The 18,803-nt window shown below is 47.3% G+C and overlaps 2 protein-coding genes across 7 annotated transcripts in view; one reads left to right on the forward strand and one right to left on the reverse strand.

Annotated features, from left to right (window-relative positions):
* LOC130257427 (gonadotropin-releasing hormone II receptor-like) overlaps window positions 1-13,903 on the forward strand; it is a 34,053-nt gene extending 20,150 nt beyond the window's left edge. The window contains exons 2-7 of one of the 5 annotated variants that reach the window (XM_056499923.1): window positions 1,466-1,642; window positions 2,126-2,194; window positions 2,826-5,188; window positions 6,419-6,928; window positions 7,192-7,393; window positions 7,672-13,903. In XM_056499923.1, coding sequence (XP_056355898.1) covers window positions 6,422-6,928; window positions 7,192-7,393; window positions 7,672-8,078 — 1,116 coding nt within the window. In that variant the 5' untranslated portion in view covers window positions 1,466-1,642; window positions 2,126-2,194; window positions 2,826-5,188; window positions 6,419-6,421 and the 3' untranslated portion in view covers window positions 8,079-13,903. Of the gene's footprint in view, window positions 1-1,465; window positions 5,189-6,415; window positions 6,929-7,191; window positions 7,394-7,671 lie in introns of all 5 variants that reach the window. The other 4 variants (XR_008841324.1, XM_056499919.1, XM_056499922.1 and 1 more) reach the window with 4 other exon arrangements.
* On the reverse strand, window positions 13,421-18,774 carry PARP16 (poly(ADP-ribose) polymerase family member 16). 2 transcript variants are annotated; one of them, XM_056499925.1, is made up of 6 exons: window positions 18,497-18,774; window positions 17,471-17,608; window positions 16,489-16,695; window positions 15,265-15,454; window positions 14,770-14,911; window positions 13,421-14,153 (listed from the first exon to the last, which is right to left on the reverse strand). In XM_056499925.1, exons 1-6 carry the CDS (start codon window positions 18,686-18,688, stop codon window positions 14,009-14,011), a joined length of 1,014 nt encoding a protein of 337 aa, XP_056355900.1. In that variant the 5' UTR covers window positions 18,689-18,774; the 3' UTR covers window positions 13,421-14,008. The 2 variants fall into 2 exon arrangements, with proteins under 2 accessions (XP_056355900.1, XP_056355901.1); XM_056499926.1 differs by having other exon boundaries at window positions 15,265-15,436; window positions 18,497-18,762.
* Between the last annotated feature and the right edge of the window lie 29 nt (window positions 18,775-18,803).

Raw genomic sequence — 18,803 nt, forward strand, 5'->3', positions numbered from 1 at the left:
CTGGCAAAAGAAAGCATGGAAATGCCTCTCCTTCCTGGAGTGCCTGTGGTCATGGGGGCGACTGGAGATATAAAATATCTCACGACCTCATGCACTATGCCAAGGACATGCTTGGAAAAGCCGATGTCTGCTGAGCTAATTCCAGCACTGCTGGGATTCCCCCTGGAATACGTGGCCAGATCAGCTTTCACTGGAGGGTAAATGTGTGTTTGCTGGGAGCACACCAGAGGATTTGGTGGGGCCAAGAGCTGCTGAAGGAAGGTCTGGCAGCTCCTGGTGCAAGCACCTTATCCCATCTGAGAAAAAAACCTGTTAGGAGCAGATTGCAAAGGCAGCGTGGGAGATAAACATTTCTGCAGAGAAACAGCAGGAGCAACTTGAATGCTGGCTCCCAGAAACACTTCCCTGGGAACCAGATCTGGGTGGGGGGAGATACCAGCACCAATGCTCATTCTAAGGGAGAGTCACTGGGTTCTTGCAGCCCCATATCTTGGCTCAGAGCAGATTTCTTGTAGGAGGGTAAAATGAGAGTTCAGGAGCAGAAATGATATCCCTCTGGCTCATTAAATTTAGCATAGATGGTATCTGTCCCCACCAGGTCACTGATGCTTCCTTAAGACATAGAGAAAGATCATGTGCCTGCATAAGGTTCACCCAGGATTATCTTTAAGCTTTGAAAACTTCTTGGAGATATGAAGATCATGGGAAAGAAGTGTCAGAGGAGGTGTTTCCAGCTTTTTGCTCCTGCAAGCCTTGTGTAATTCTGCCAAGGGTCCCACAGGGATGTCAACTTTCCCTACATCTCACCTCTCCCCCAGAGCAATAAAGGAGAGCAGCTCTTGAATCTGGCCAGTGTTTGGGAAGGAACATCCAAAGGGAGCACCAAAATATGGCCTTGGGACACATAATCTTATTTGAGACCTTGGAGGGAGGAGAATATTTGGAGCAACATGATGGACAGGTCCCAAAGGGAATAAAAAAAGCAGAGGATAAAAGAGGGCACAGAAGGCAAAGGCAAGGAGAGCAACTAAACCCTGTCCAAAAACAAGGGCAAAATTGTTCACTTCCATGGTTAGTCACAAAGAAAACATTGGCATTTCATAATTTCTTCCAGCTCAAGAAAAATACCCCATTAGGGCAGTGAGAGACCTGACTGGGTCAGTGTGTGCTGAAGCTGAAGGGGACCCATGGCCCCTCTGCTGACCCTGTGGGTGATTTTCTTGCTTTACTGGGGACTGGAGTGCCAGGTGAAAGTTCCCAAATAATTTCCCTCCCCTGCCTGAGGAGGAAAGCAAAGCTGCTGTGGGGAAGCTCAGCTGAAAGGAGCAGTGATACACACACAACATCAGGTTTTATCGCTTGGTGGTGAGCAGAAGGAGCTCAGCACCAGATCCCACCATGTTCCTTGGGGCTTGACTGCAGGATTTGGTCTGGGGTGATAAATTCCCTCCTCTTTCTTTTCCAGTTTAGAGATGAGATGGGGAATGTTGCTCTAGTTGACATGTCCTGGTGAGAGATGGAGGAAAGACCCTGAGAGCTGCTGCTCTTCATGGGAAGATGTAAATTTGGGGAACACCTGGGAATTATTCTCTGGACATCTGAGCTCAGCAGCATCAGGAACACCAGCCTGGGATATTAAAAGGTGAGAACTGCAACAGGTTTGAGCATGTTTTCCCAGTACCCCTATCCAACAGTGTGATACCCCCCAGAAAAGGGTTTTTATTAGTGAAGTTTTGATGTACAAATCTGAATCAGAAACAGAGAATTGTCTCACCAAGAAATGGTCTAAAGGCAATTACCAAGTAATTGAGCCCAGAAGGCAGGACAGATCCCTACCTCTGCTCTAAACGCTGGTTTTTAAGAGGGGGATGGGGTGACCCAGATTATCCCCAGGAGGGGCAGCAATTACCATTCCTCCTTGGCAGGTTCAGCAGAGCGGCCAGGGCCGGCTGAGCAGGCAGAATGAGGTGCTGGTTTATCCCCAGTGATCATTGGGCTTTGTGTCTCTGTCTTTTGCTGCAGAGATTTTGGGGAATTTTGGGTGATGCCCTGTATCAGACCTGTTTGTAACTTACAGCACAGTGGCACCATGCTAATTTTTATGATGCTGTTATTTAATGAAAAGGCTGAAAATTGGGAGCTTCCCAATCTCTTGACTTGTGAACTTTGGGTAAGAAGAGAAGCTGTTCCAGAGGTGAGCTCATTTCTAACCCCGGGAAATGACTTCATGGACGCTGGTATTTACTCACAAAAACATTGCATGTCAGATGTCCCTGACTAGACTTTCTGTTTCGAGTCCAGTATGAGACAAAAATTTCCTTGGATGAGCTGCTCCTAAGACAATTCAAGGTTTGGAGAAAGAGAAGAATTGCAGAGGAGGGAGGAAAGAATCAACATTAAAAACACACTGAAATCACGAGGTTTTTCTGAATAAAGGAAAGGTTTTGGGCAGGCAGCCTGGCAGAAGCACCTGCCTGGGGGAGGGTGTGGGTGATGAGTCCAGCAGAAGAATCATTCATCCTTACCCCCCATAACAACCAGCAGCTGGGGTTTCTCTCAGCGAGGGAAAAAAGTTTTTCTCTTTGGGAAGCCAAGCCCCCAGCAGTGATTTATCAGGATAAACAACAGCAGGTTCCCTGCCCCATGTTTGCAATAGGTTAATGGAAATTATATCCCACGCTGCTCTCCCTGGATGAGATCCCAATATATACAGGGTGTACGATGGAAAAACACAGCACTTGCATTTTTATTTGAGGTCTGCTCATGCAGAAATTGTCACTGGGACTGTATTACCCAGTGTGGTTCCTGATTTCTCTTTTCTCCAGGATCCTGGGATGATCCATATGGATTTGGGGAGATCAGTCCTATTTGGGGACACTGGGGGATGCTCTGTCCCCTTATGACCCAGCACTGGACTGCAGCTCTGGGGATGTACTGGGACAGCATCCCAAGAGGAGGAGATTTTGGGAAGAGCCAAGCTCGGATGTATGGAAACAAGCCCTGCCTGCCAGCACTGTTTCCTAATCCTGGACACCAAAACCTCTGATCGTTAAACCAGTGTTCAGAGATTCGGCTGAAGACTGCCATGCAGACAACATCCAAACTGACCTTTGAGGAGATGAGCAAAAAAAAAAAAAAGAGAGAGAAAACACAAGGGGATTACTGTGCAAACGCTGGAGAAAAGGAGTAATTTCAATAAGGGACCCCACCCTTAAAATAAGACTTATTGCTAATGCATGCCCAGGACATTTCTGTGTGATGGTATGCTAAAAAAATCCTCTCTGAACAGGGACTAAAGGCTTTGTTGTGGCATGAGCAAGGCTTACAGTTCCCAAGAAAAATCCTGTCCCTCTCTTGCATCATACAGCCAGAGATGGAGAGGACATTTCTAGACAAAAAGACCATCAGTCAGGACAAAGGACAAACAGGGAATACATTCCTGACTTGCTATTTAATTGCCTTCATGCAGGTGCAAAGAGCTAAATGAAAAGATAAATAAGGATGAGTGTGTGGGGCCAAATTAATCTTAGCTTTAAGCAGGAGCCTAATGTCAGGAGGAGGTGGCTGCTGGAACAAACAGGCTTCCACCCAACTTCTGTGCGGATTTTGTGCTACTTTTCCCCCAAGGGCCAGGCTCACTCCCAAGGCACTGGTAAGGAGGTGGTGGGGACAGTCCCATCTCATGTGGCAGAGCTGGCTGGTGCTCATTGGCAGTACCAACAGGATCTGCTTTCCTCTTACCCCCTGTATGAAAAGCACTTTGGATGCAGGACTTGCCCTCTGTGGCTTTGAGCAGGGAGTTTCCATCCTGATCCCTTTTGGCAGCTCCATGCAGAAGTGATGGAGAATTTAGGGGATTCCAGGGCAAACATGGTCTACTGCCTGCAGCATATCCTGGGTCTCAGGAGCTGGTCTCTCTGCCACAAAATTTGACTCTCAAACCCACAAAGGTTTAAGGGTCAAATTGGAAAAGGGGAAAATATATTTTCTGCTTGTGCCCAAGAGCACTCCTGCCAGCACAGCATCCTCCAAGATAGTGCAACCACCCTCAGAGCTTAGGCATTTCCTCCTGAAATAAATGGGAGTAGTTTTAATGATGGAAAAGCTTTTCCAGAAAGGGAATCTCCTCCTCTTGGGGAACAATGCAGAGCCACCACTGCCAACCTGGGATCTGCAGGGACCTGTATACCACATACTCTTTAATTTAATAGCCTGGAAAATGTGAACATCTATCTGCATGTCATTAAAGTCCCAGTGAAACTCCTGGGGAGCACTGGGCAGTGTGCTGGCCCCTGCAGGGCTTGGGGCTGTCCCTCTTTCACCCCCACAGCTCCTTTGCTGGCCAGAAGAGCAGGATGTCCTCAGTTTCCCTCCCTGTCCTTGCATGACATGTCATATTTTTTAAGCTCTTGTGAGCTGTTTGTCCCTCCCAAGGTGCTTCCCTCCCACTGTGTTATGCTGCAAGAAATGTAGAAAGAACAAGATAGACTGCAGGAAAAGTGTATTCATTAAAATGCCAAAATTAACCACATTTCCCTTTATTAATTCCCTCCTTACAGCATTTCCAGTCCAGGCATGTACCTGGGATACTTCCACAGACCCATGTGGTCCAGGAGAATCTCTGAGGTCCGTGTGCGTGCATCTGCGAGTCTCTTGGTTGTCTGAGCAACGGGATGTTCATCACTAACTCCCAGGATAATTAACTCATTTTTCTGTATTTATAGCAAACCAGTACGGGGAGTGTTGGCACTTATCCCTGATGGAGCCACATTTGGCCACAATGTTTTGAATTTTGGCTATTTCTTGCATTACGGCGGCTTTGTCATCATCCCCGCTGCCTGCTCATTAAGTGGGCAGCTCATTAAGCTAACAAGGGCAGGGGTGATGGTGGCTGCCTGAGCCAGGCTGCCCGTGGGTGCCTCCTTGGTGTGCCCTGCTCCTGGTTTGCAGGTGCAGGGGGTGTTTGCAGCAGCACTCCTGTCTCCAGATGCCTGCATATGCCTGTGCTAACAGCAGTGTCGCTCCCGGCTTTGCTGCTGGCAAGGGGAAATTTTACTGCTTCAAGGTTTGTTGCAGGGATCTGATGCAAGGAAACGTTGGAGCATCCTGACTCAGCACCGCAGCAGTGGGGAACCCGTGGGAAAGACACGGAGCATCTTCTCTCAGCATCAGGGCATGCGTATGCCAGGTATGTTCCCATCAGCTGGGATAAATCTGACCTGGACATGGATTTCTCGTTTCTTCCAGACAAGCAACTTGGTGCTTTTAAACTGTTCTTTCTTTTTGCTGCTTGTTTTTTGGGTTGGTCTTTGGGGAGGGAGGGGTGAAGGCAGCGAGGGGACGGGGCTCTGAGTGTGGGTGATAAGTCTGGAGGAGGGTGCATTGCTGCAAGGTGTTGGCATCTGCAGAGCTGGGGAGACAGATTTGATCTCTGCTGTTCCTGTTATTTGTACAAAGGTAAGGAACGCTTTATTTTGGAATCAGCAAACAGGAAGGTGCTTGTAACAGTAGGAGATGTGCTGTACCTGCAGCTGGGAGTGTAAACAGCTCGTGGCTGCAGGAGTTGAAAGTATTAGCTTTTAAAACATGATTTCTCCTCAGGTAAAAAGGGTGATGAAATCAAGTGTGGGGGACAACCACACTGCCCATCACTCCCCAGCCACCCCTGGTTTAGGGAGGGTTCTACCTTCCTGTCCTCCTCCTTCTTTTCCTCCAGAAGGGAAAGGGACAGAGCTGTTTTGCTGGTACTGCTTGGGTCCTGGGAAGGTCCAAGCTCCTAAATGCCACTGTGATCCTCTCCCAGGAGCCACTGCCAGACTCTGAACAGTGTGAGATGCCCCTTCTCCCTGCATGGCTCCCCCAGCTACTCCTGCCCACGACCCCAGATCTGGCACTGGAGATGGAGGTGGACCATTAAGGTTTAACACACTAATTGGAAGGGCTGTGGGGTTTCTAAAGAGCTGAGCCCTGCTTACAAACCCCCTTTTGGAAGGACGAGTCCTTGAACCGAGCACAGCTGCCCCAGCATAGGCTCAGCCTGCTCTGGTATGACCCATTCCCAGCAGGATGCTGGCAGACAGTGACTGGGTCCATGGTCCTGGCCACCACTCCTGCTTTTCCAGATGCTCAGCCACCTCACAAAGAGCTAAAAGTATGTCTGTGCGAGCAGTCACTGTAGCTACAGCAGGGGTCAGCCAGAGAGGGCGGCCAGGCTGGGTCACCATGGTGAGGGGGACACAGTGGCTTCGCAAAATGGGCAACACAGAGGGGACAGGACGGGGCATGACAGGATGGGACAGACTGCTGCTGGTACCTCCAGTGCAGATCCCACCATCTCCCCATTTGTCCATATGTTGAAGCTGCAGCACTTTACACAGCCTCTAAGACAGGGTTCACTTTGCTGCTTGCATTTCAGCAGGGGATGAGTGAGAAGCAGCTCCCTGCACCTTCCCACTGCCCCACCGCGCGGGAGGACACCAATGTCTCGGCCTCTGTGTACCCCCAGTACTGGGTGGAGCCCCGGTTCACCCAAGCAGCCAAGGTCCGTGTGATCATCACAGCCATCTTCTTCCTGCTGGCAGCAGGCAGCAACACAGCGGTGCTGGGCAGCCTGCTGAGGAAGAGGAGGAAATCCCACGTGCAGCCGCTGATCCTCAGCCTGGCGCTGGCCGACCTGCTGGTGACAGTGATGGTGATGCCCCTGGATGCAGCGTGGAATGTGACAGTGCAGTGGTATGGAGGCGACATCTCCTGCAAGATTCTCAACTTCCTCAAGCTCTTTGCTATGTATGCAGCTGCCCTGGTACTGGTGGTCATCAGCCTGGACCGGCATGCAGCCATCCTCCATCCCTTCTCCCGTGCTCACCGCCGCAATGGGATGCTGCTCCGTGCTGCCTGGGGCAGCAGTGTGCTCCTGGCTTTGCCCCAGGTAAAGTTCAGTGTCCTCCCCATGGAGTTTGCCTAGGCTGGGGTGGTTTTGGAGAAGGAATTTTCTCCAACCCAACATCCCCAGCCAGTCCATTCAAATCCATGGACTCCACCAGCACCAGAATAAGCCATGAGTTAGGCACTCAGAGCCCATCTCCCAGTCCAACAGCAGCAGGGAGGTGCTCTCCATGCACAGCTAGCAGCATCTCCAGGATGTGGTGCTCTGTGGCAAATCCCGAGTTATTCTTTGGTTCTCCATTTCAGCTTTTCCTCTTCCACCTGAACACAATCCCAGGAGGGAATTTCACCCAGTGTGTTACTCACGGAAGCTTCCGAGCACACTGGGAGGAAACCGTCTACAACATGTTCACCTTCACCACCCTCTACATCACCCCCCTGAGTGTCATGATTGTTTGCTACATCCGGATCCTTTGGGAAATCAGTAAGCAGCTAAAGGTCAATAAAGGTAAGTAGATCCCAGCCCTTTAATATCCTCCATGGCTGAACTTTTCCATCCTGGGATTGTTGTTGGGTCTGAAACAACATCCTTTGAATGCTAAGAAGTTTTACACAAACCAACTAAGAGGTTTTGCACAAACTTAGTCCTTGCTGTCTTCTGCTTCCTGTGGGACATGGACCAGATTATGAGATGGTCTTCCCTCTCTGGCAGAAGCAGAGTCATGGATGGTGATGTTGTCTTAGTTTTTCCCTCTCTTCAACTATTCTTTTGACTCATCTTGGCAGGTTTGACAAGAAATCAAAATGACCACATCTCCAAGGCACGTATGAAGACTCTCAAGATGACCATAGTGATTGTTGCCACCTTCATCATCTGCTGGACCCCTTACTATCTCCTGGGCTTGTGGTACTGGTTCCAGCCAGCCATGATCCAGAAGATGCCAGAGTATGTCAACCACAGCTTCTTCCTCTTTGGCTTGCTGCACACCTGCACTGACCCTATCATTTATGGACTGTACACCCCTTCCTTTCGGGAGGACGTGCAGTTGTGTCTCAGGGGCATTGAAACAGCCATCACCAGGCACAAGAGACACAAACCCATCTCAGCCTCAGAGAAGAACATCAAGGACTGTGCTGCAAATGGTGGGGTGGCATCAGGGGGCTCCAACGGGACAACTGTCAGCACAGTCTGATGAAGAGATGCACCCATAAGGGGATGGCAGGCACAGCTTTGGGACTGTTTTGTCCTGTAGGATCATTTTGGAAACTGTCATGATGAGGTTCCCTACTCAGCTTTGGTGAGTGAGGGTCTCTGGCCAGAAATGAGAATGTGTCTTCTGGCTGTACTCAGGGTGAAAAATATTTGGGGGTATTTATGGTCACTCTGCTGTATTCTGGCAGCACTGTGACAACTAGAGAAGGATCCTTTTTGTACCTGACATATGCTCCAGCCCTGATTCTTGGATCAAGCTTCTCCACACTTCCAGCATCAACCCCTGGGAGGAAATCTACCATCTCTTCTGTGGTCCAGGGTCATGTCTCTGGAGTGGCTGGTCTTAAAGTGCCCTTTGCACCTACACCCAACTGTAGAGCTGCATGGATGATGTCACCCTGAGCCTGCAAAGGTGTGATCACAAGCTTTTACTCTGTTTTCTCCACCCATTGTAGGAAAAGCTCTCTGGAAATTTCAGATCTCGTGACTCAGAACCTGCCTGGTTCTCCCATGGCTGTGTGACAAGCCCTGGGAAAGATCTAAATATCTGGAGGTTGACTAATGCAGGGGCATTCATGCCCTAGGCATGGTGGGCAGGAAGGGAGTGTTGTGGGGATGGAAGAACTCAGGCAAGAGTCGTACAAAGAACAACAGTGGTGTAGGCTGAGGTTTCTTCTCTCTTTTGAAGAGAGCCAGAAGGGAAAACGGTCCCTGCTACTGTTTTCTGGTGTGAAGGGGGTGGTACAGACAGACACATCATTGCACAGCAGCTCTGTGGGACACAGGGCAAACCAGGAGGGAGGATATTTGGGGTAATGAGACCTGACACTGGCCAGCCCCCCATGACCTTTCTGTCCCCATATCCCACAGCACAAGCTGGCAGGTTACAGGCCACATGCTGGACACATTTACTTTGCCCTAAAAAGCACCAGCCCCTCGGCTCTGCCCCAGCAGAGCAGGTGCAGCCACCCCACAAATGTTGTCTGAGGGTCCCAACAATGGAAGTGATAGCAAGCAGATGGTAGGTAGAGCAGTCCATCAGCACTTTTAGTGCCAGATGGAGGCAAATGGGGGTAAGGAGGGCTTCTGGAAGGATCAGCTGAGCTGTGGTGAGTAACATGGTTTGTTCGCTTTCTACTATTGTGCCAAAAGTTGCTTGTGGAGGCAGAGGTCTCTTCTCTGGGTGTGGGTTGAAGAGATGAGTTATTTGACTGTGTTGTCCTTTCCAGGTAATTAGAAATAGTGGATTATTTCTTTTTTTTCATTCTCTGATGATTGTTATTAAATGTGGGGTTTGCTTTTGAAGAGAAATTTAGTTTTAAACTAGGTGGGTTGTTGTTTTCTTAGTTTAGTTAAACCTTTGGATAGCTCAGGAGCTCTGGACTTGGCAGGAGGCAGTTCCTAGGCTATTTTTGTGGCCACCACAACTTTAAATGAGCATCTGGATTTTATCAGGATGAAAGAGCTTTGTTTTAAAAACAACTCTTGTCTTGCTGTGGTTGTGTGTATAGGAAGCTGGGAGACGTCGTCCCCTCAAGAAAACAAATCTCCTTTGGGCACTGAGGGGGCTTTTTCTCAATCCTGTTTCCATGAGGTGTTGACTCCCCATCAGCCAGAAAGAGTTTACACTTCTCTCCCAGTGCCCTAGCTAACAAATGATTGAAATTGGAAGGGTGGCAAGCAGTCCTTGCAGCTGGCTGAGGCTGGGCAATGAGGACACAGGAAACCACAGTGCTCAGGGTGATGCTGAGCTGCACATGGATACTTAGCCCTTGCGTTTCTGGTACTAATTATTATTTATGCTAAACATGTAGCCCAAGGAGAAAAAAAAAATCAATTAAAATTGCAGGAGCCCAGACCAACTGGTGGGGATTAGCGTGAGCCATTTAGGAAGCATCCAAACTCCGATGAGATGCATAATCGCAGTTTGGCTTTCCTGGGCTCGTTCTGCTCCATGGTAATTACTCAGTGCTAACGGAGCAGGGGTTGGCTGATGCCAGGCTGGCAAAAAGGGCATCTTGGAAGGTGTTGGGAATGGTTTGCACTAGGGAAGCTCATTTATTCATCAGACACTCCTTTGGTCTCTTTGTTTATACTGCTGATGATGGGAGGCAGACCTTGAAGGTATGCTGGTTTTCTGGCAAGCCTTGAATAAGCAGGAAAGTGTCTTTAATCTACTGAAAACTGTCTTTATCCACTTTTTGCTGAGTGGGAGAGAACAGATCCAACATTGCTCATGCACATGTCTTCTCTTGCCCAGCAACAGGAGAGCTCAGAGGTCTTCTCTGAGGACCAAGAAACACTTTTTTCCTTGTGGGAAGGCTTCACCACCTTTACACCCCATGGGTGAAAAGGCAAAAGTGGGTTTGGATTTAGGGGGACTCAGTGATCTTACAGTGATTTAAGTTGGACAAGATCTCTATGAAGATTAGGAAAATGGGGATTCTGGCAAGCATATGTACCTTAGTCCTTAGAGGAATCCCATTCCTTGGGATTCTTGCAGGCACTCCAGTGCTGCTCCTTTTGCCCATCTCTTTCATACCTTCCCTCCTGTTGCTGATGTTCAAAGTGACATCTTGTGGAGTGTGGAGTGTGGGCAAGGTGCCCAAAGTGACAGCTTTCATGAGAGAAGGAAAATGTCTGGAAGCATGTGCTGCCAAGCCATGTGCCCACTGTATGCAGGAAGGGGGAGCAAGCAGGTGGGCAGCACCTCCCTGGGGAAGGTGGGATCAGTCTGGGTCCTGACAGAGGTGGACCAAAGCCCAGGCCTGGTTTGAATATTCCTACATTTCTGATTCTGCTTCTCTTATATTTGTTCGCACTTTAGAGAGCACAAGATTTTTGCATCACTTACTGGGAGCTTGAATCCCAAGTCTCTCTTTCCCCCCGACCTCCAGGGATGGTCCTGCTTTCTGTGGTGCTTCCCTCTCTTTCCCCACATTGCCTCAAACCCTTTGTCTCCAACAGCCCCTGCCCTTCTCCTCAGCTGGCTCCTGAGATCTCTGTATATAAATAAATATAAAATATATATAGAGAGAGAGAGAGTAAAAATACTTTTTAAATATATATTATCTATTTCTGCTTGTTGGAGGAAAATTCTCCCACTTCCTCAAAACCAGCTCATTCCTACCAAGGAAACACCAGTTACCACACTTCTTGCAGTCCCAGCCAGGATCAGATTTGTCTGATTCAGTAACAATTCCTTAATATTCACCACAGTAATGTAATGAACATATTAATAAGAGCAGGTAGCTCTGTATTTTACAACTTCTCGACCTCTCCCTGGGCCGCCCGCTTCAAACACAGCGGCCCTTTGTTCGGGAGGAAATTCTGATTCATTCCCTGTTAGTGTTTTTATAGCACTGTGCATGTTCAAAGAGCCACGCAAGTGGCTTAAGAGGCTAACACAAACCTTGGGTTAATTCATAATACTGTTAGTTACTCAGCACAATACCCGCATTAATCCAGCTGACTGCACCTCGCCACGTTGGGAAACACATGCTGAAATCAGCAGGGAGCTCAGAAAACAAGCGTGGGAGTAGGATATTAAGTATTTTGCCAGGCTGCTAGGTAGGATCTGAGCACCTTTAATGTATTTAAAATATTTTCCCATTGCTGTTGCCTCGCTTCGCAGCTGTGGAGCTGAAGCAATGAGGCTGTGCCCAGAATCCCTGCAGGCCTGAGCATGAGGGATGGGGCTACAAGCTCTCCAAGGGATACTCCAGACACATCCATCAGGACTCAGCCCCCACCTGCAACCACCTCCTTTTTTTTGGGTCTATTCAAACTGATCAAAGCGGAAAAAGCTGTTTTTTCCCTTTGATACCTGCTGATTTCATTGCAGAGCTGGACTGTGAATGCCTGCCATGAGCCCCCACAATGGTTTTTCTCTGGGGACATAGCCTGGAGCTATTATTACTTCTGCTTACTCTCAGAAACCTTCCTATGCAAAGAAACCCTAAGAAAAGAGCTTTAAATCCCTGCTGTGTTCTTTTCATCTGGCTCAGGAGCTCCCAGGTTTGTGCCTTTCCCTGCAGTGCCAGCAGACATCCATCCCACTACTGCTGCTCAACCTCCTCCTTTTTCCAAAGGGCCCCAAATAGCCCATCTGCTCCAAAAGTTGGAGTTTCTTTCAGACAAACCAGCCTTTTAACAAACTAGTACCCTTTAGACAGCATCAAATACCTTCAGGTTTTCTGGCTAGCACATAGCTTCCCCTAAACTTGCATATTTACATGGCACAGCATTTAATATAACATGCTGAGGAAGACCAAAAATGGGCAAACTTTCCCATGACCCCCATGCACGTCTCAAATCCCAAGTTTCTGCACTGAAATATCAAGGAGTAAATTATAAAGTGGTTGAGCCTGTCACACAATAAATTGTTTATGTATATTTTAATTGCAAATCTATGCTACAATTAGCACGGACACTTCTTGGGCTGAAGAGGAGCTGCAGTGTGCTTTGACAGTGAGCATTATTAATGGGCTGTAAAAGGCAATGGGGAATTGGATTATAATGTTCTTGTTTTCCAAGCTGTATGGTGAAAAAATAAATTTGTTCTGGCAGCAAAATTAACTGGGATAAATGTGTCTAGCTCCAGTCACCAAGAAGAGGGGCTGCTGTAAATGAACTTGTACTTAGTCTTGAATTAAAAAACCTGATTACTAGGACATTTTTTCTGGCAATTAGGTACCAGAACAACATCAGAAAAAGATATTTTCTTTGAAATATTTAATGAGTAAGGTAATCACAGACTCATTTTCTGGAAATATGTGATGAGTTGGGGGTTTTTGTGGTTAAGGTTCACTTTGCAATGAAAATTTGGGTTTATCAAATTTACTAAAGGCTGGACTGCGATTGAACACATCTGACTTTTCTTTGCCTATAATCCCTAGGTCTTCGTGGGGTTATCCCATGCCCAGTAACTAATCAAAGGATAGTGTTTTACTCCTTTTTCTGTTTCAGGCAGTTGTAGGTTGCTTTGTGACAACAGCAAACACAAATGACTTGACAGGAGGGAGAGAAGAAAGAGCATTGCCCTGTGTTTTCTCTAACAAATCCCCAGTTTGGTAAGAACAATCCTTATTCAGTGTTGATGCTGAAAACCCTGAGCTTGTCTAATCTGCATAGTAAAGTAGGATAAGAAAGATTATGGCTGAGATCACAAACCTTGTAGATGTTTGTGCTGTTTTTGTCCAGGATAGAACAAATTTTCCTCATAGCAGTGTAGTAACGATGTTTTGGATTTGTGCTTAGCTGCCAGCTGGGATTAAAACACAACAATGTTCTACAGAGGGGAAAAAAACATACTAGAAACCATTTAAGTTCTTCCATTTGGTGGTTGTTTTATTTCTTGTTGTTTTTTTCTTTTTTCTTTTCCCCTTACAATCATTATGCTCAAATATAAAAATTCCTGGCCAAAGTTAGTTTTAAAAGTTTAAAAGTAATTCCATCTGCATTGATACATGCCAAACATCACTAGACTCAGTTTCTGAAAACATACTGGTAAGACTCCCAACAGGTAGCTTTGCCTGACATCCAGAAAAATCCTCCTTTCCAACTCGTGCAAACATACTTCAACGTGACAGAAAATAAGTTACACCTGAGTGTTTCCATGCTTGATTTTCATTAATCTTAAATAACCTTTTTTCCATGGACCCTTAATGATTGACTCATGCTAAGCTGTACCACTGTGATCCTTTTCAGCTCTACTAGGCATCCTCATGAATCCCAGGAACACAGAAATAAGAATAAACACAGAGATGCCATGAGGATTAATATATTGGTGACAGAACTGGAAAGTTCCAGGCACCTTTATTTCCAGAGCTCTGGAATAGATGCAGTGCACTGCAGATCAGCTATTCTTAAGGCACATGGTGAAATTAAGAGTTTATCATCTTGGGTGATTCATCTCTCCGAGTCAAACATTCTGTGCCAGTAGTAGATGAAGGTTGGTGAGTTGCTGGCCCCTATCACTATCAGCAACAGCAGGTACAGCATCATCATTAGGGCAAAACGGTGGGTGTAGAACCAGGAAGATGCATTAGAAGGCCTGAAAAGGAAAAGGGCATGAATTCTGTCAGAAATGCAAAAACACCTTGGCAAAAAGTATCTCAGGTTTCATTATTTTAAGTAAATCCAGTAAAACCAGAAAGTTGTTCCACAATCCCTGTAACTAGTGAAGCCTGATTTTTACCACATCCCTTTTCCTTAAGTCTCCATGCACAATCCTCTCTTTTCTCCCCATGTTCACACCTTTCCCTGTGGTCTGGAGCTGTAAATGCCTGGCCTGTAGACAGGTGTTGAGCAGCTCAAGAACACTGCCACTTAGGATAGATAAGGGCAGAGTTAAAACTGAGACAGTTTTAAGAGATGCACTCACCAGACATCCACTCTTGGTTTCCTGCCACAAACAGATAATTAGACCTCTCAACGACTCTAAGTGCTTACAGGTCTGGTAAAAAAGCAAATTTAGCTGAGCCTGGGAATGTCAAAGAGCCTGACAGAGGAACGTGATAGTGAAGACTTATTTCCATAGGAAATGGGCTACAAACAAATTCTGGCAGTGCAGTATATCCTTCTTGGTTGTTTTCTGTTGTTTTTCAACAATGAGATGTGTTTATCTGGCTGTTGTAGCAGCTCATCCCTCTAGACAGCTGAACTCTTACCTCCTATGCTGCTTTTGTGAATACACTAGCAAGTATTTAACTCGTAAAAGCTGGTTGTTTGTGACAACAAAGTATTTCTGTGGCACATCTCCCCCTTCACTGTTTTTCACTCTTGCTCTTTTTCTGTCTATTTCTTCTGAATCTGAATTGGAAAGAGAAAAGAAGAAAAAAAGCAGAACTTTAAGTAACTGTAAAAAAAGCAAACAACCAACACCCCCATACACACCCCCCAGAAGAATGGGAATGAGATAACCAAAGATCTAGTCTTGGTATTCCCCTGAATCCCTCAGCATCCAAGAATAGAGTGAGAAGTTTGCTTGAGGCTATACCACTCCTAGTCATCCTTGGTATGGATGACATTATGGCCCAGACCAGGGTGACTAGGAGGTAAGTCTCCCATCCAGTGCTCAAGGAGCCACTGATATTAAAAGGGAAAGAAAAACAACATGAAGGACAGATGTAATTACTGCACAGTCATTACTGTAACAGACTCACCTTTCTTTTTCACCTGACACTTTACATCTGGGTGGTCAATGATCTCACAAACAGCCACACAGCTGAGAATAGAGCCCAGTGCACTTCGCTGCCAGCCAAGACCGTGAGGGCTGTACAGCAGAGCCAGACTCAGGTCACTGGTCAGATAGGTGCCTTCACCAAACAGGGATGTCTGAAACAGAGCAGAAATCTACCCTGAAATCATGTACTGCAAACCTCAAAAAACATGCAAGTGTCCTTTCCTTTCAGACTGGCAGTTCTGCTCCTGAAGGTAAATTACGAAAGGCCTTTCTGACCTGTGTTGGGTCTGGTCCATGCACTGTTTTTGTCCTGGCACAACTTCCGCAGGGTGGGGCTGCTGCCCTCTCCCATCACTCAAATTAGCTGCTTGGCAGAGCACTTGGTGTGGACAGATTCATGCTTTCCCGGATTTGGAGTTAGTTTGCCAGCAAAAGTATTTTACATCAACATGACTGCACTGTTCTTAAAAGGCATTTCATCGATTTATTGAGACTGTCATCATTCAAGTAATCCAAACTTCACAAACAAGGCAAGGCTTTACTTCCTTTAAATCCATGCTTTACTAGAAAAGAAGAAAGTACTTTTCGATTTGCCACACTGGCTAAAACTATTACTCCAGTAAGTCCCTTGTACCCGGTAAACCATTACTCATGGAGAATGTGGGGAAAAAACAGTCTAGGTTGACTGGAGTGTCAAGCAGGTGCTGTGTCAAAGCTGCCTCACAGCTGACACAAAAAACCAGGATTCTCAAAAGCCCTTTCCACTGAAATCAGAAGAGGTGCAAATCCTATGGGATGTCTCCCTAAACCAGACCATTTTAAGAAGGCTCCACTGGCAAGTAGCACCTGAAACTTTGCTGATCTAAACACAAGGCCAGGCAGAAAATCTCCACTATCCTCCTCCCCTGTAGACAGGCACTTTCCAGCTGCAGGCTGTCAGGCCAGGATTTTCAGAGGAATTACACCTCCTTATAAAGAAGCAAAGGACAGTCATAATTTGCCACGCTGGTGAGAAGGGTTTCATGCCACTTCCAGTTTTTACCCTCAGGCTGCACTACACCGCAAAGGCCTACACTAAAATGCAAACAGCAGTACAAGATCACCAGCACATTTGATACCCCAAAAGGAATCTGGTCCTTTTTTTAAAAAGTGTCCCCAGCTGCAAGTGAGCAAGGGAAGATTGTGTCAATGGCAGGAGCCTCACCCTGTTCAAGTGGCAGTGCAGGCCGTGGTGCAGGATGGAATGGAAGTTCTCCAGGCGGCTCCCATGGAAGGCATAGATAAGGTCCCGCTCTCCCTTGGTCTCAGCAAACTTGGTGTTCATTTGATCACAGTACACAATCTCAAAGAGGTAATCTGGAGCAGGAACTGCAGCCCCAGACATCCCTGTGAGTTCCTGGATCTTCTCGTACTTAAAAACAGGAAGGAATATCAATGTTGGTTTATGTGGTTAGGTTACTCACTGGAAATTCTGCTTCCCGTCCCTTCATAGTGTTCAATGTATTCTGATTATTTCTGAGTTAGAATTCAAGACTGTCACAATACAGAAGAAGTAAGTGCATAGTGAAAATCCTGCCAGTTTCTTGCTATCAAAGTTAAATCCTAAATCTTCTCTCCAGAAAAAACCTATACCTGAATTGTAATTATGAATTAATTTATGATGCAAGGCCAATTCCACAATTCTAGTTTGGCTACTTAGACAATATATTCATCAGCTGATCCTGCAAGAGAAAAAGCCATGAAAACAGCAGTTGTTTTCACCTCACTGCTAATCTCTACAACTATTTTGATCCCTGTTACAAAAGTGCCTCAGTGGCTCTGAATCTTTCTCTTTTTGGGGCAGAAGTCAAGAGCTCTCTTTCTCACTGAGAAGCAGGACCCAGCTCCATGAGAACCAAACTGGACTCTCTCAGAATAAACCATGTACATGTCACATTAACTGCAGCAGCCAACTACAATCACTGCCCATAATCAGCTACTGACAGTGGTAACTATTCCTTCCAACCAGAGCTCCTGAAAATTTTACCTAAAAACATCCCTCTCTATATACTGAGAAGAATGGATTTGTGTTCAGCTGTCAAGCTCTCACAATAACCAACAATTCTGCCAGGAGGGAATATTCTCCAAAGCATAAGTTTGCCTTAAAAACCAAATTCTAATTAAGATTTTCAGAATTCAAAACTTACCTCCTGTTTTTTAGTACTTTGTATCATGAAGACTTTAGATGATAGAATCCAACTAAAGAGGTCCCAGGTCCTTTTATCTGTATTTGGAACAGATTCCAGAAGCTCTTTCAGGCTTGGTAGAGCCTTGGTATCTGCAAGCTAACAACAGAGGCATTTAGCACAAGCTCCTTAGTGCCATTGCGATTAAACAGGGACCTCTAGTGAAAACAAAACAATATTTCACCCCAACAAACTGAAAAACAGGTTCTGTTCTGAGATATAAACACTTGTGTCCAGTTTGTGGGAAGCTTGTCAATTGCTCTGAACACAACTAGCAGCCAAGTTATAAACAGTGATATTTATCAGCAGTATCTGTAGGGTTTGTACAGGAACAGTCAGACACACTCCTGAGAGAAAACAAGCTTGTCACAGGGCAGTATGTGCAGTGGACCTGACACGGGGGTGCTCAGGCCATGTAACATGCAAATCCTTCAATATGAATTTGAATTTAACGTTGGCAAGCTCTCATAACACTTCACAGAATATTAGAAACACTGAGGCTGGAAAACGTCTGAGATTACTGAGCCCAACCACTAACCTAACTCTGCCAAGCCCACCACTAAACCATGACCCCAAGTGCCACACCTATACGCTTTCTGAACACCTCCAGGGATGGTGATTCCACCACTTCCCTGTGCAGCCTATGCTAATGTCCAAGCACCCTTTCAGGGTAGAAATGTTCCAGAATACTCAGTCTTGAGCAGCTTGAGGCTTCCTCGTGTCCGGTCTGCTCACCACCTGTTACCTATCGCCCGTCACTTCACGTGCACGCACCGGACCTGGGCGTTTCCCAGTGTGGGTTTATTGGTCACAATCCCAAATACTCCTTTAAACCGGGATTTCTTGACCGGATAAACCCTTCATCCTGCTTTATCCGTGACCCCGCGGCGCCGCTGCCCTCACCTCTGCGGGCAGCCCGGGCTCTCCCACCAGGGGAGGAGCCCAGGAGCCGCGGGCAGCTCCCCCGGGCCGGCCCCCGCCACTCACCAGCCCCTCGAAGTCCTTGGTGTCGCCGCTGGCGTAGCGGCCCGGGAAGGGCCTGAGCGCGGAGTCGCGCTTGTAGCTCTGCAGCGCGGCGGCGAACAGGCTGCACCGCAGGTCGGCGGCCAGCGGGTCCCGCCGCGCCGCCTCCCTGGCGCCCGGGGCCGCCTCGCCGGGGCCGGGGCCCGGCGCTGACATGCCCGGCGGGGGCTGCCGAGCACCGGCCGCTCCGACAAGGCGGCAGCGCCCGCCCCGCCGGCGTCGCCCCTTCCGCCGCCGGGGCCGCGGCGTGTCCCCGCCGCCCCGCCCCGCA

The sequence above is a fragment of the Oenanthe melanoleuca genome, chromosome 10 (assembly GCF_029582105.1).
Source record: "Oenanthe melanoleuca isolate GR-GAL-2019-014 chromosome 10, OMel1.0, whole genome shotgun sequence".
Classification (NCBI taxonomy): domain Eukaryota; kingdom Metazoa; phylum Chordata; class Aves; order Passeriformes; family Muscicapidae; genus Oenanthe; species Oenanthe melanoleuca.

Coding starts and splice junctions, on each gene's coding strand:
- PARP16 (XM_056499925.1), bottom strand. CDS start 18,688: ATGTCAGCGCCGGGCCCCGGCCCCGGCGAGGCGGCCCCGGGCGCCAGG. Junction 15,455..16,488: donor TGCACTGCCACTTGAACAGG/GTGAGGCTCCTG, acceptor ATTTCAGGGTAG/ATTTCTGCTCTGTTTCAGAC. Junction 14,154..14,769: donor TCACAAAAGCAGCATAGGAG/GTAAGAGTTCAG, acceptor TTTCCTTTTCAG/GCCTTCTAATGCATCTTCCT.